The sequence below is a fragment of the Sarcophilus harrisii genome, chromosome 2 (assembly GCF_902635505.1).
Source record: "Sarcophilus harrisii chromosome 2, mSarHar1.11, whole genome shotgun sequence".
NCBI classification, from domain to species: domain Eukaryota; kingdom Metazoa; phylum Chordata; class Mammalia; order Dasyuromorphia; family Dasyuridae; genus Sarcophilus; species Sarcophilus harrisii.
The window spans coordinates 412320824-412338301 of NC_045427.1; the positions used below are offsets into that span (position 1 = coordinate 412320824).

The following is a 17478-nucleotide window of genomic DNA, read 5'->3' on the forward strand; positions in this document are numbered from 1 at the left end:
AATTCAGGTTCCCTGGCTCCAAGTCCACAAATTACACAATGACCTTGAACAACAGATCTCAACACCAAAGAGCTATGCTCTGAATACTTGTCGGCTATTTGATTTTTTTTTTTAAATACTGTGAGCAAGTGTAAGTAGTATTATACAATGAGTTACTTAAAAGCAGAGACTAGGTTGCCTTTTACCCCAGAATCAATCACAGAGCTTTGCATGTTATAGGGCAGAGGATTAAGTATCTAGAGTTGTTAAGGTATGTCAGAAGCCATTTGATATATCATCTTCATTTTACAGATGAGGAAACAGGTTAAGTGGTTTACCACCTGGTTACCAAAGCAATAATCTGGATTTGAATCCAGGTTCTTTGACTCCTGAGACAATGCTTTTTTTTTTCTCCATTGTAACATAGTCTCATTTAATAGATCCTTGCTGACATCAATTGGATTCATAAATAGAAAATAACGTTTAATAACCTTTCAAGACTATTAAATAATAACTAAAACCTAAAAAAAGTATTCCTTTTCAAAATTTCTTAAGCCTAAAAAACGCTTCCTTTTCAAAGATACAAAATAAAGGCAAATTATGTAAAACTGAAAGCATGAAGATATTTTTGAAATCACACATTTTTTGCTTCTGAACATCCTCATGTGTTTAACAGTACCACAATATCTAACAGAAGAAATTTACATGTTAAAAACCCCATGTACTTATCAAAACAATAACTCTGATTTCTCTAGTGCCTTAGAGTTTACAAAGAAGTACTTTTCTCACAACAATCCTATGATAAAATGACTTCAATAAATATGTGCCCATTTTACATATGGAGAAACTAAAACTCTCAGAAGTTAAACATTTCCTCCCCCAAGTCATATGATAAGTAAATGCCAACACTGAGATTCAAAGGTATAAAGACTGGCTCCAAATCCAGAGCCCTTTCTCCATACACCAGACTGCTACATGAATGTGAATCCTGTAATTTTTTCCCTCCTGGTGTCAGAATCTAAAAAAATTAGCAATGAGTTTTTAAGGGATTAAATATAAATTCTTCCATTTCCATTTGTGTCCACAAAATAATTTTATTTTATGTATGAAAGCATACAAGCAAAAAAAAAACTTAGGAAAATATTCACAATACATATATAACACAGACCTGATGCAGGATGTATTCTGTCAGTAAATGTTTACCTTCCCCCTCCCTCAGTATTCCATTAAGCAGTTCCTCCCGAAGAAGATGCAGTCAAACATTTATGAATCAAGTTCCTCTCTTGGAGCACACAGAATTACTCTTTCACCTGGATGTTGCGGCAAAAAGGATGCTCTTCACGGCACAGGGGGAACTAAAGAAGCAGGAACTTTACTGAAAGTACAGTGGAAGCATTTGTAGCAACATAAGAAATCCCATTGACCTTTTGCTGCTGGCAACACAGCTAAAAATAATGGGGCTCCCTGTCCAACCCCTCCAGAAACATCTTAATCTGAGATGGTAATGAGGCACTGCTGTTTGTTCAATAGACTATAAACATGGACGAAACTGAAAAATGACTTCATTCCTGGTTGAAATGTAAAGCAGGAAAGTAACCTATATGTTAAAGGAATTTAAACATAGTAAAGAAGCAAGACACACAGTATGCTCTGTTCCTATAGATGTTGCTGTAAATACACAAGTAGTAGGTAGCTAGACCTATGAGAGTCACTATGTATTTCTATCATCGGTCATTGGTTTTGTCCAGGAAAAAAAAAAAAAAAGGTAGCTACCACTAGAAATAAGAAAAGACTGAGAAGCCAATTAATTTACATAAATACAAAGTGTCTGATGCTTCTGGTTGCCAGGGGCTAAAATCTCAACTTGGAAGCATGATTCCTCTGAAGTTGATTTTCCAGTGGAATGATATTTACAGAGCTGCAGACAGTTTTCTTAAGAAGACTTCTTTGTAATGGGAAAGTTATGAAAAGAATAGCAACAATCCGTTGTGTTTTTAAATCCTTGTTTAAAAAAAAAAGGAACTGTCATCTTTTTCTTTGTCAGCTCTGATCCTGTATTGATCTCTGATGAATTCAGAAGAAATGTCAGAGCTCAAAATTGTTCCCTTTTAGCTTTTTTTTTGTGTGATTTTGAGGTGTATACACAAACAAGTTTACTCCAACTATGTTTTTTTTTTCCAACAGTTTCATTAACAACTGACAATGAATTCTGATCAGTCAAATGATCAAAAAAATTATAATTATGAGGTTTCAGAGATCTCCCATCAGATAATACTTTTAAATAAGATAGATAAAGACAAATTTGTTATAACATTTTAAAATAGCCATTTTAAACAATAAATAAAACCAATATTAACAAAGCATCTCCCAAACTTAAAAATACTCATTCTTACTATAAGGCTCATTTTTTTCAGAAATAATTTACAAAGGCATTTACCTAATATTACAATCTGAAACCTTGATTGGAAACATATTAGCACCTATTTATACATGGCAAACCCAATGCTTTTGTTTCTTTCTGGGAGTGGTGATTTTTATTTTTTTTATTTTTTAAGTGTCACTGTTAATTCTTGATTTCTTGCTCTATTTTCAGTCACTAAAATAGAAACTAGTTTCTATAAATAATTATAGAACTGATGAGGTGTTCCTTGCCTTATACCTTTACTTCAGTCTCTGTTTCATTCAGTATGAACAATACAGAAATTTTTACAAATCAAAACTGTATTAGGCTGGGTTATAAAACAAAGTTGTATTCTCAGTAGAAGCAGCAATCAATTCTTTTGTGAGCATAAAACCACACCATAAGTTAATTTCTCAAAAATAATAAACTAAAGGGAATCCTGTAAGCTTTTTGTTTTTCTTTTACCAAACATATTTTGCAGGATTCATCTTACAATTCAGGTCTTGTGTTGTCCATTCTGTGTGATGGAGTTAATCTTTTCCAAAGATACATCAACTTCATAATCCAAAATGACAGATAAAGCTGGAGAGGTTTTCTCCAATGGTTTTGATCCTCCACCTTCTTCTTTCTTTGAGTCTCGTGGGGAGGTAACAGATTGTGGAATCAGGTAAACCAGATTACACTCCTTGGAAATGGACCCTCTGGGCTCATGATGGCTTGAAAACACAGCCCCATTATTGTTGATGCTAACTGTCTCTATCGCATTGTTAGCAGTGGGACAAAGCCTGTAGCATCCTAGGAGAGTCGAAAATGCCTTGCGGAAGTCAGCATTGAAGGCATAAATGATGGGGTTCAGTGAGGAATTTGCCCATCCAAACCACACAAAAACATCAAAAGTAATAGAATCAATACAGAAGGGCTTTGTTTCCCCAGAAGGCAGATCAGACTCACAAAAGGGGACCATGCAGTTCAATATGAAAAAAGGTAGCCAGCAGCATACAAACACTCCCATGATCACTGACAGAGTCTTTAAAACTTTGGTTTCTCTCTTGAAGGACATCTTGAAGGAACTTTCTGGCTGGGAACACTCCATATTATTCCCATTTCCTGTGGTGTTCTGACAGTTCTTGGCATGCACAGCTGCTCTCTCCAAAGCTGAGATTCGTCGTATTTGCTTCTGTGCAATCCTGTAGATCCTTGTGTATGTGACTATCATGATGGCCACTGGAATGTAAAAACTAATGAGCGAAGAAGAGATGGCATATGTCCTGCTAAGGCTAGAATCACAGTTGTCCATTGCCTCACCTTGGGAAGAACTAACATTCCCATCTGGTGAGCTCATGGGTCTGGCCTTGTGCCAATTCAGCTGCACTGGAATGAAGGAAATTAAAACAGACAAAGTCCAAGCAACACTGATCAAGATGAAGGCTGCCTTGGGGGTCATCTTTCTCTCATAGCGAAAGGGACTGGAGATAGCCCAATATCTATCAACACTGATGACACAGAGGTTTAGAATAGAGGCTGTGGAACACATAATATCAAATGCCACCCAGATATTACAAAAGGAACCAAAGGGCCAGAAACCTGCAATCTCTGCAACAGCTTTCCAAGGCATGACCAAGACAGCTACTAAGAGGTCAGAAACAGCTAAGGAGATGACAAAGAAATTGGTCACCTTGGACCTTAGGTGGCGGAACCTGATGACAGCTGCACATACCAATGTGTTTCCCAACAGTGTAGACAAGATCAACAATGAGAGAAAGCAAGCAGTAAGGATACGGAAGGAGAAGTCTCTTTCTACTACCAGCCCTCCTCTGTCCATAGTTGTATCATTCAAGGGCATTATGTCTCTTTAAGGGGAAAATCTATTGTCTGTTTCAATGTGTTCTCAGTTCCTTCCCCTTGCAAGGGTTACTCATCCATCCATCAGTCATTTGTAAATTACTCACCAAGCTGATCCAGAACTTCTGTTGCAATTTCTTCACACTGACATTACGTGGATGCCTATATTCCAATAACAATTGGCAGCAAATTCTTGGATAGGTATTTATAATTTACAACCCAACTCGAATAAGTTGAAAAGAACCATCAAGATCATTTATTGCAATCCCTTAATTTTAAAAATAAGGAAACTCAGGTCCAGATGTAACTTGTCCAAAGTTCACAGATAATAAATCATGGAATTAGGAATTGAACCCAGGTCCCCCAAGAGTGCTAATAAAGTTACCTTGGCATCTTAGAATTTGCTGGTGATTTCCAGTTTCCAGTTCCAGTGTGAGCCTTTTCACAATTTGACTGGCCCCTTGGGTATCCCTCCCTGTGGCTCTTCCACAGAGAGCTACCCACTACACAGGAGAGCTTGTTAGGTGAATATCTTATGGACAGAAGTAAATCTAGGAATCTAGTGTCCATTCCTCTGGCTCATCAATCTCACTGAAACCTGTCACATTTAAATGGCATTTGATTTCTAATGTAACTTCCTAACATCCACATCAAGAAATGCTTTTTAGTTTGGTATTTAGCATCCTCCATATGATCTCCTGAACAGATGTCTGATGTTCTGGTCCTGGACTGGGAGAACCCCGGAGTTCTTTGCTGGCTAACTTCAGTTTCCTTAGCCCTAGAAACAAATCGAATAAAGATATTTTGAGTGAAATACTTTTTTAACAGTGACATTTCTGAATCTTTTTAGCAATTAAACTAAATCAGATTTAGGGCTCCTTCTTTGAAAGAGCTGAATGTTCTTGCTATGAGCACCTGTTAATCTAAGACTCCTTCAGCTTGGGAGAAAAAAAAAAGCAGAGTCTGTCTCCTGGCTAATAGCTTTGAATCTAATCTCAGATACAAATGAGGACTAATCAAAGGTTTGAGGGCCTGGATTTGGTAGCTGGAAGTTCATAAGAGAAAGAGCTAGGTCTCCAATTTCATTGTCCATATTCAATGAAGAAAGATGGGAATGTCTTTTGATCCCCAACTGACCCTTAAACAAGGTTCTAAGTTTGAGATTCACAGAGGAATCTCAAGAGAGATTGCAGAAAGAAGTGGGTGCAGGTGAGTTGTGGGCAGTACAGAAACCTTGCCCCAATTCATAGTTCCTAGCCAGCTTAAAACTACTCACTTTTAGGAAGAAGAGTGCTCAGGGCTACAAGGCTTACCTATGAACCAGGAGGTTCTCTCTATGATCTACACAAAATAGAGAGAGCCTGGGGAACTGGACCTTCCACCAAGTGAGGAACTATTATCCTGGGATCTGGGCTTTCTTCAGCCCCAGAGGAAATCAAAGGAAGGTTCCCCAGAGACTATGAAAATGAGGCGTCAGATTCCCCCCACCTCTGCACACATAATTTCCCTCCCTTCCTTCTCTCCAGCCTCCTTACTCCTGATAATAAAAATCAGAGATGAGGACTTTCGACTCAAACCTTGGCTGTTTTCGGTTGTCAAGTCTCTCTGAGATTCTGGTCCGAGGCTGACCTCTCTCAGCTCCTGGGTGGGTGGTTCCCTTGAAGGTTGGTAGGAGCCCAGCAGGTAGACTCTGACCCAAGGAACTCTTCTCCCCCCGGAGGTAAGTCACATCTGAGACCCCACAAGTTGAGCTTCAGGCTGACCCAGACTCTAACCCAAGAATCAGGACTTTTCACCTTCCTTCTGCATCACCATTCTTGTCCGGGGGCCAGGATGCTTTTCGCAGCACTCCAGGCTTCCTGAAAACGACCAGGAGGTAAAGAGATGGGACCTGTCTTCTGACGGGTTCTGCCCATACCTCCACCCTCCACCCCCGGTACCTTCCCCAAAGGCCAAATCCCATGGAGGGCGGATTCCCGAGCCCTCCTTCTCCCCTCCCCTTCCCGTTCTCCAGCCCCCTCCTTTCCCTCTGATTCGGGATTTAGCTTCCTTGGGCACAAAGAAGGATTTTTGGAAACTCTTCCCTTAACTTAATTTCGAACCCGCTTCCTCCAGGAATACACACGAACCCTATCTGAAGCATTTACACCACATTGTGAACTTAGACTTTGGGGATGCCTTTCTGAACTCGGCTTTTTGGGTGCGACCTTCATATCTGGCAGGACCCTCAGGGACACATTAAAAAAAAATCCAAGTCTCACAGATTCTGTCGAATTAAAACCGTCATTCTAGTGTTGGATAGTGTTGGACACACACACACACACACACACACACACATCCCATGAGTACTATAAGTACACCTAAACACACACACACACACCTAACCCTCCATAAAAATCCTCCCCCTAATAGCCGCAGGAGACAAAGCCAAACAAACACAAAAAGCCTTAATACAATACCCTGCTACTCTACACCTAACCAGTGACCAACAAAGAGAGTGGGTGTACTAGCCCACTGAGAACAGGAACTGACTGACACCTCGAGAGTCTCTAGGATGTTCACAAACCTTTACGAAGTAAGGTTCCCAAGCTGAGTAGTGCAGGCTGAAGGCTTTGCAGGACCTGGTCGAATAGTGCTCAGTTCATCTTCGCCTAGTGATGTGCTTTGCCCGGGATGCAGTCCACGCGGGCACTGCCTTTACCATCAAGGTTCATAACTTACAAGCACCCGTCTTCGTACGTAAGGACTTGGCGCCCTCTGGTGACTTATCGTGTTGTTTAGCTTCTTCGGTTATTAACAGGCCAAAACCTGAGAGACAGACGTATTTGATACTTGGGGATGAGAAAAGGCTTTCACTCCGGTTTGGTTATGAGCGCTTCGAGGGTAGGGAGGGAAGGTCACAAAATCATAGAAACACAGAATGTCAAGAGTTTAAAAGAATCTTAAAACCCTTTTAGTCCCACCATTACCAAAACAAAAATCCGGTACCATATCATACTCATTTTACTCATCCATTCTGGGCTTGCATACTCCCACTGATGGGGACCTTACCACTTCATGAGGCAACCAATTCCGTTTGGGCATCTCGGAATTTCGTACGGAAATTGTCTTTAGAGATAGTCTATTCCAGTCTTTTCGCTTTTCAAATGAAGAAACTAAGACCCGCCAAGGTTAAAAAAAATATATCTCATACCAAGCCACAAAGAAAAATAACAGCATTGGGTTTGGATCCCAGATTCTTTGTTCTCAAATTCAGTTCATTTCTCACTAAACAGTATTTCCTAATAGGTTCTAGCCCAGCTAGGGAATGAATAAAGAATTCTTTGCCTCACAAGGCATGAGCCATAGTTATTATTGCAAAGAAAGAATCATTTTATTTTCCACAGTAACTATTTATTGGATACAGAAATACAAATTGGGCATCAAAGATGAGTGACAGGAGTATATTCTACATTCTCATATATTGTTTTGTAATTTTGAGCTGCAGATAGCCTAGGAATGATGTCTTATTCATTTTCCTTGCCTAAACACCAAATAAATGCACCATGGCTTTGCTTGGATTCCTAATAATATTATCTATTCATAATGGACATAATTACAGAAAAAAGATTTGGAAAATGTATTCAGATATGATATAGCAGAAGAATTCAGTTATAGTGTTTTGACATGAATATTCAGTGGAGAAATAATTCTGAGTGGTTTATATTACAAAAAACTATGATTATATAACAGCATTCAGAAAGAGAAACATTACCCAAATACAGACACCCAAATGTACACACACAATACTATATACCATCTCAAAAATACTGTACACTGATGGTCACATGTAATTCTTCCACAAGTAAGTAAGGTTTTTTTTTTTTTCAGAATTTGAATGTTTAACAAATAACAATTTCTAAATCTCTCTCTCTCTCTTTCTCCCCCTTTCTCTCTCTTTCCATTCCTGCTTTCTCCTTCCTTTCTCTCTCTGTCTCTATTTCTTTTGGCTGTCTCTCCTTTTATTTCTCCCTCCCTTTTTTCAATTTTTTTTCTTTTTTGTCATACTCCCATATATAGCTAAATACCTTCTGATAGAGCCTTTTTAACAAGTCTAGGCCAGTGATTTTGAAAATAATCACTAAGGAAATAAGAAATAGACTAAAAAGCTGCTAACCAGCAATCATGTCAGCCAACTGTTCTTTCTTCCCAATGTTCATTTCAGAACAACTTATTCTGTTACCTTTTGCTCATTGTTTTTCTTGGAAAATATAAAGTGAAACAAAGAATCCTATTTTATTTAAACTCTCACCAGCAAATGTCAAATATATATATATATATATATATATATATATATATATATATATACACATACATACATACACACACACACACACATATATGGAAAAAGAATTAACAGGAAAATTTTAAATAATGTCTTTAAATAATAAACTAAACACAAACCTACCTTTGTTTCTCTTGCTAGCAACTTTTTTCAGTTTTCCTGTGATTTTCATGATATAAGGAGAACATTAAAATGGTTCCACACTTAGAATTTTATTTATAACATTCTCACTTGAAGTTAGTGGAGCCAGTTAATGTGTCAGGCATTGCATCTCAATGGGAAAGAAGAGAAGAATCCTGTAAAAAGGGGAGGTGGGGGGAGACACTGAGCTGTCAAGAAAAACAACTGACATATTTACTATGATTTAGCATTGATAAAGTTGTTTTCTAATCAAAATATCTTATGTTTGTTTTTCATAACTTCATTTATAGCTTAGATAACCTTAAGTAGTGAAGCTAAATATTATATTTTACCTTCAAAGATAAATTTTCACTTGATGTCTTTTTATTCTTTCCTTTATCTATATCCTAAAAAAAAAAAAAGAATATATTTTGTATTTTCAAAATATCATAATTTATAAGGGTTATTGATGAAGAAAGAGTAGAACTGATAAATTCCTTATCACAGGATATTATGAAATCATGAGATTTAAAGCTTGAAACAATTTTAGAAATCATCTTGTCCAATATTCTTTTTTTTATATGAATTCATTAAGATTAAGGGACTTGCCCAAGGTCATACAAGTAGTATATACTAGAGCTCAAGTTTTTAAATCCAAAGTCTCTGATTTGAAGGCCAATATTATTTTGTTATAACAAGCAGAGCCTGGATTACCAGTTGTGTAGATAATAATCCTATTCAAGATGGGAAAAATTCTTTTTAATATTCCTGGCAACTCAACTGGTCTGTGAATCTATGAAAGCATCCCAAGCCAACATTATAGAGGGCAGTATCACTATTTTAGGATACAGGAAAGCACAGCCTTCTGTGATAGGCTATGTTCTGAATAAGTTTGACTTGGCTTCTATGGCTGATTGAGCAATAATAATTCAGGAAAGATCCAACCTCTCTAGAGAAAACACTAGCAACTGACTAAATCAAAAAGAAATTTTCCATTTCAAAAGTTCTGGAAATTTGTAGCCCTCTGCAAAAATATGGCTATGGTTATAGCCTAAAAAACACTTAGAATTCCAAGAGGAAGCAGTAGCAGATTTCATGGGAGCATCACATTCTTCCGAGAGCACTATAAATAAAGAATTATAATAGATTGGGTTCAATCTGTTATTAAAGATTTCTTCTTGACATTTTGTGACAAGAATGATTGCAAGTGGGTGCATAATTACATAGAGCTAACTACTGATATTGAACTACTGTGTGGAATATGTACTTTAAAATGTATGGGGGTGAGGTAGGGATGAGATCTACAATGAAAACAATTGGATACCATTTATTACTTCTAGAAAATGTGCCTAAGTATATTTCAGGTGAGACTTGACTTAGACAAAAATATAAAAACTCATGAATATGTCTCATAGATATGTAAATTATGTTAAAATATGGTATAATATTATACAGTATTTATAATAATAATGTTATGTTGGATTCTAACTTAATAAGAATTATGCTACAAATTACACTAGCAATCCATAAATATATGACTTTTTATTACTTGAATTTGGACAAGTCACATTAAATTATCTATCCCAACCTCTCTAATTTCAATAAACTTTACTTCCTTTTTTTTTTAATTAGTATGAAATGTACTTTACTTGGATACAGGAAACTTGTTTTTAATCTTAGCTCTGACACTAAGGTTCATGACTTTGAACAGATCATTTAATTGCTCAGTCTCAGTGTCCTCTACTTGCACAAGAGAGATAATAATAAGTTTACACTAATATAGTGGCTTGAGGTTTGGAACATAGTATAATGCATTCTATTATTTGATCCTAACTGAATCACATGAGGTAGGTGACACTATCACCATTTTATAGATAATGAAATTAGGACTTAATAAAGTTAAGTAGTTTTCCAAAGATCACACAACTATTAAATTTCTGATATATAATCTGAACCCATTTCTTTTGACTTAAAATCCAGCAGTCAATCCACTATACCAGGCCAACTTCCATAATAACTATTATATTGCCTCTTTTCAAAATGTTGTGAGGAAAGCATTTTGTAAAATTTGAAGTGCTATAGAAGTGAAATTTATTATTATAGCATGTTCATCATTTTAAAAATTCATTTACTTTTAACTTTCATTTTTAAATATTTTGAATTCCAAGTTGTTTCTCTTCTTTCTATTTTCCCCCTTCCTTCAGAAGACAAGCAATTTGATATTGATTATTCATGTGAAATCACGTAAAATAATTTCAATATTAGTCATGTTGCAAGCAAATAAAATACAAAAAAAAATAAGTAAAAAATATATTTTAATCTGTACTTATTGCTCTCAGTCCTTTGGAATTGCTTTAGATCATTGTACTAAGCAGAGTGGCTAAGTCTTTCATAGTTGATCATCTTTACAATACTGCTGTTACTGTATACAGTGTTCTCCTGGTTCTGCTTATTTCATTTTGCATCAATCTATAGGTCTTCCCAGGGTTGTTTTTTTTTTTTTTTTTCTGAAACCATCTCCTTCATAATTTCTTAGAAAACAAGAATATTCCATCACAATCATATACCACAACATCCTTCTATTTCCTTTTCTCTTTATTCTCTAAAGCAGGGGTAGAGAATGTTTGTTTTCTGCCAAAAGCCATTTGGATATTTATAATATCATTTGTGGGATATAAAAAATTATCAACTTATAGATAGAATTCAAGCAGTAGGAGGTTGCTGTATCTAGTTTTCAGCTCATCATAGCAAATGATTTCATAGGCCTTACATTGACCATAAGCCAGGCATTCTTCATCACTGTTCTAAAATCTGTCTTCCAACCTTATTACTTAGCCAAAAGTAATGTCCCTGAAGTTACTAATAATCTCTTAAATGTCACATCTAATATCCTTTTCAATTCTCATCTTTCATGATGTTTCTGCAGCCTATATCAATGTTGATCACTGACTTTTCCTTGATATTCTCTTCTCTAGGTTTTTATATTACAGTCTCCTAGTTCTGTGCCTTTCTATATAACCACTCCTCAGTCTCCTTTGCTGGATATTCAAACAAGTCATTCCTATTGACCATGGTGTTCCATGGGACTCTGCCCTAAGCCTTTTGCTTTTCATCCTCCATACTATTGTATGTGGTAATCTCATCAACTCCAGTGGTTTCCAGTGTTCTCTCTATGCAGTATACTCTCAGATCTACTTGTCAAGCTCCTAACTCTTTATTTAATATTTAGTCTTACATCTCCAGATGACTATTAAACATCTTGAACTGAATGTCTGGTAGACAACTTAAACTCAACATAAACTAAATTCATCTTTTCCACTAAATCTTCCCCTCTTCCTAACTTCCATTTTATTGCCTCTGTCACCCAAGCTCACAACTTAGATGTCATCTTCTGTTTCTTACTGTCTAAATGCCCTTATATAATCTTATGCCAAAGCATGTCAATTTCACTTTGGTAATATCTCTTACATATGCTTCCTTCTTTCCTCTGATATTTCCGTCAGCCTAATACCTGGACTATTATAACTGTCTAATAGCTGGATTCCTGCCACAAGTTTCTCCCTCTTGTAGTCCATGCTCCATTCAGCTGCCAAAATGATCTTCCTAAAGAGCAAGTCTGACCAGGTCACCACCACCACCACCATCACTACTACCATCCCTGTACTTAATAAATTCCATTGATTCCAGAACTATCTCCAAGATGACATATAAAACCCTATGTTTAGCATTCCAAATTCTTCAGCATCCTCCCTTTACCTCCATACAGCTTTTTAATCTTCTTTCACCTAAGAACACATCCTCCCTTTTTCCCTCCTTCCTCTGTTTATCGATTAGTTCACAAATACACACACACACACACACACACACACACACACACATACACACACACACACATATCTAAAGAGAGGGATTTGAAAACTCTGGGTTGCATTTATCTTTTTGATAGCACTAGAGTTACATTTTCCAGCCTTTAAAAATAGACCATATCCAATCAAATCTAACTATTATTAAGTATATCCTACATATAAGACACTATATGGGAAGAATGGGAGAGATGCAGAGACAAAAATTGAAACAGTCCCTACTCTCACTAAGATTAAATTCTACTAAGGGTTTTTTGTTGTTTTTTATCATGTTTGACTTCATGACCTCGTTTGGGATTTTCTTGGCAAAAATAGTGAAATGGCTTGCATTTCCAATTCATCTTACAGATGAGGAAACTAAGGCAAACAGGATTAAGTGACTTGCTATACAGCTAATAAAAATCTGAAACTAGATTTGACCTCAAAGAGAAATCTTCCTAACTCTAAATGCAGTGCTCTATTCACTATGCCATTTAGCTGCTTCTTGCCTATTAAAAGTACCTCATATATAAATAAATATACATATATACATGCATATATGTGCATACATATATATAATAATAATTTATGGAAGAGAGAAAGAAAACTGATAAATAAAGAGATCACAAAAGGAATCCCATAGAAGATGGAACATGAGTTTCAAGCTGAACTTTCCTATAAACTTGCCACCCAGCTTATCTCAATATAAATATAAAATATAAAACCAGCTGTTTGACTTTTAAAGTCTTTCACAACTTAACACCCTCTTAACATTTTAGCATTCTTGTGTCTTTCTCCCTTTCATGTAGTCTACATGACATTGGCCTTCTTTATGTTCAAAAGAACAAGATACATCATTCACTGGGAATACAAATAAAGGCCAAAACAGCCTCCCACATTCTTATGTGAGGAGACAACATATACACTTTATAGAGAGTAAACTGGAGGTAATCAGAGAGAGAAGGCACTAGCATTAAGGAGAACAGAGGAAAATTTTCTTTCAAAGACTAGAAGAAAAATTAGGGAAGCTAGGAGGTAGAAGTAAGAAAAGAGAACCTTGCAGGCATAGAAAGTAAATAGTGAAAAAACACAGAGTTGAAAAAATGAAGAGTCTTGTCAAAAGAACAAAAAAGGAAAACACTGTCACTGGTTTATAGAGAACATGGAGGAAAAGAAAGTTTAAAAAGAATAAAAAGATAAAAATAGGTTAAATTATAAAAGACTTTATGAACCTAACAGTTGTTTTTATATTTGCTCTTGGAAAAAATAGGGACTCACTGGAGTTTATTATAATATGGAATGACATGACCAGATATGTACTTTAGAAAGATCATTTTGGTAACTGTAGAAAATGGATGGACCCATGATGGTACATTCTCTTAAACTTAAGAAACTTCTATTTGAATCCCAGTTCTAACATAGACTTTATGACGTTGGGTAAGTTATTTTATATCTCTAAGCCAAGGTGTTCTAATCTGCAAATCTTAAAATGTAATATAAACATGTTATTATTTTTAACATATTATTTATTATCTACATTATCTATTACTAACAATATTTCATAATATGTCTGCATCCCAGTATTCATAGAAAATAGTCCATACTAATAAATAAATTAAATTCTTTGTCCAAAATCATGATTAAGTCAAAAATGGAAGACACTGGTCTGTTTTTTTTTTTTTTTTTAAGTCTGTTATCTGTGACTTTCAGTAAACCTTAGTATTTAGTTTGCAGGCTTTCAATACATTTACAAGTTGTTGGTATTTTACTATATACATTTCAAAGTATATATTTCAAGGCAATGAAAAATCCATTCATTTAATAAGTAAGTTTAATACTGTTGAAAAGTGTTCACCTGACAACAATGAAGACTATTTACCTGCTACATTTGCGGCCACAAACTCAGCCCCCTAGCTATGGTATTCACATTCCTTTCCAGATAATTATCTATAGAAATAGTCTCAACAACCAATCAGCAAATATTTATTACTTATTAAGTATCTAGATAGCACAGTGAATAGAGAGTGTGACTTGAAGTCAGGAAGAGTTGAGTAAAGTACTTGAGTCATTTACTAGCTGTGAGACCCTGGGCAAATCTATCTTCTTCATCTTATCTATAAAACAGGGATGATAATAGGACCTATCTAATATAATAGCTATGAGGCTACCTGTATGTATGCTTTGAAATCTTAAAGCACTACATCAATATTACTTATTATGTTTTGTTACTACTATTGATACTACAGGGTCAGGCACTGTATTAAGCACTGAAGGTTCAGAAGGAAGGCAAAAACAATCTTTGCCCTCAAAGACCTTACATTCTACTAGGAGAGATAATACCTACATCAGAATAAGTGTGCATTTTTTATCAATTCAACAGAGAGAAGGGAGATAGTTGACTCTAATTTTAAGAAGAAATTCCTAACAGACATTTAAAATCTTTCTTCAATTTCCCCTTTTCTACCCTTTAGGAAAAGCAGAATAGGTCTATTTCTCTCCTATATGAAAATCTTTCAGATACTTGAAAGAAGTCCCTCCCCCCTACACACACACACACACACACACACACACACATTCTATTCATTCTTTTCCCTTTTTAGTCTATTCAGTGGATGTTATGTGCCAGCACTATCATAAGGTAAGTCAGCCCCATGGCCAGTGGTAGTGGAGTATGTATCTGGGTCAGCACTGAAATGAAGGATAGCAGCAAAGGTTTTCGAATATTATATCACTATATACAGTAGAGGTGTTTCTCATGAAATAATTAATAAAAAGGAAAGACTATTATTGATGCCAATATACTGAACTAGACAAATTCGGCACTTTTATCACAAAGGTTCTTAATTTAAAGAACTATGAATTTCTGGGTAAGTTCCATGAATGTAGGTTATATATATATTATACATATATATATTTACATATATACACATGTATGTACATATGTATGTATGCAGATATACAACACTGTTATATCTGTTCATAGTGTGTACATAACTATTTACATGTACATGTATTTATATTGTGTGCATAGTTAATTACAATTTTCCATTGTAAAGACAAATGAGTTGAAAGGCTGAAAAAATTTACTATCAGTACAATTATCAACTATGATTCCAAAGGACTCATAAGGAAATATGTAGCCTATCTCTTGATGGAAAGACTGGATACACTTGAAGGAAACTGAAATATATACATTTTTACAAGGTCAATATTGGACTTTGTTTTGTTTGACTGTCCATTTTTATTTTAAATACTTCTATTTTCTTTCACTTTCATTTGGGAAAGAGATGGAAAGGGAGGAAAACACATTTTTATTAATTGAAAAAATAAATTTAAAAATTTTAAAGTAATTCATTTCATTTGTAATTATGCCCATTTTATTTTATGCATTTAAAAATGTTAATTCAAGGAAGGATTCATAGACTTTGCCAGATTTCCCTGAGGTCCATAACATATAAGTTGTTAAGAATTCCTGTTTTAGACATTTGGGATAGTTTACATAATGAAATTAACATATAAATGATTCCCCAATCTTGGGAATAGCAGTTTTGCATTATCTATTTTCTGAAGGAATGTTTTCCTTACATGCATGTCTGTGCATATTGTGGCTCTTCCAAGTGGATGCTAACAGGTAGGAACTTGGAGAGGTAAATTGTATGTATGCACATATTTCCTTCATCCTGCTATTGAAGAACTGTGATAATACTTAGCACTTTCCCTAGAGGACTAACCTAAGTCTTTCAGTAAAGGCTGATAATGAGAAAGCCTATTATCTAAACCACTTTATCATTGCTTGCTTCTGAACATAGGCTATGACCTACATTGGTTCCTTACATTGTATTTCCACTCCTAGACATAGGAGTCTTCTCTATTTACCCTGCACTTGTAAACTAAAACTAAAAGCGAGTGCCAATTGACACTCTACATAAATTTAGGTCCTTCCATGATAGACTTGGAACCTCTTCTTTCTCAGATGAACAATCTCTATCTAATCTAAAATGCTTCATCATATGTGCTTCTGAACAGACCCATCTGTGTCTCCATATACCAACCTATCCTGGGAACATGATACATTATGACTTTTTCTTAGATTTTCAGAGTCAGGACCCAGTCAAGTGCATTTTCTATATCTGTTTAGAAGAAAGTTGTTGTGAGGGGTGGAAGTGGGGATGAAAATTTCACTGTACTTCTTCCTGCTAATTCCTTCTACTCTGTTGTCTTAGCTTTGCCCACTATGGAACTTAAATGTGATGCAATAGAAAATTTATACAATATCCAGTCCTTCCCAATGACATATTTGGCATACATGGGATTTTTTGTTCAATAAAATACATTTATCAAGATACATTTGGAGAAAATATATTGTGTAAATAGAGAATTTTCCCTACTCTGGAGATTATGGAGTGCATGAATTATGCAAACTCATGGGGACCTTGTATCAAAGATAATGTCAAGAATCCAACCATTCTGGAGAGTAGTTTGGAACTATCCTCAAAAAGTTATTAAACTGTGCATACTCTTTGATCCAGCAGTGTTACTACTGAGCTTATATCCCAAAGAGATCATAAAGAAGGGAAAGGGACCTGTATGTGACGAATTTGTAGCCTCTTTGTAGTGGTTAGAAACTGAAACTGAGGGATGCCCATCAGTTGAGAATGGCTGAATAAATTGTGTATATGAATATTATGGAATATTATTGTTCTATAAGAAATGACCAACAGGATGATTTCTGAAAGGCCTGAGAGATTTACATGAACTGATGCTGAGGAAATGAGCAGGACCAGGAGATCATTATATACTTCAACAACAATACTATATGATGACCAATTCTGATGGACCTGGCCATCCTCAGCAATGAGATCAACCAAATCATTTCCAATGGAGCAGTAATGAACTGAACTAGCTACGCCCAGAGAAAGAACTCTGGGAGATGACTAAAAGCAATTACATTGAATTCCCAATCCCTATAT

At 35.7% G+C, this 17478-nt stretch overlaps 1 protein-coding gene across 1 annotated transcript; it reads right to left on the reverse strand.

Annotated features, from left to right (window-relative positions):
- Positions 1 to 2046: 2046 nt before the first annotated feature.
- On the reverse strand, positions 2047 to 7272 carry DRD1 (dopamine receptor D1). The gene is made up of 3 exons (XM_031953680.1): positions 6789 to 7272; positions 5800 to 6081; positions 2047 to 5000 (listed from the first exon to the last, which is right to left on the reverse strand). The coding sequence occupies exon 3, from the start codon at positions 4221 to 4223 to the stop codon at positions 2877 to 2879; it is 1347 nt and encodes a 448-aa protein (XP_031809540.1). The 5' UTR covers positions 4224 to 5000; positions 5800 to 6081; positions 6789 to 7272; the 3' UTR covers positions 2047 to 2876.
- Positions 7273 to 17478: the final 10206 nt, after the last annotated feature.

Excerpts from the sequence above, each read along its gene's own strand:
- DRD1 (XM_031953680.1), bottom strand. The coding sequence starts at position 4,223 with ATGCCCTTGAATGATACAACTATGGACAGAGGAGGGCTGGTAGTAGAA.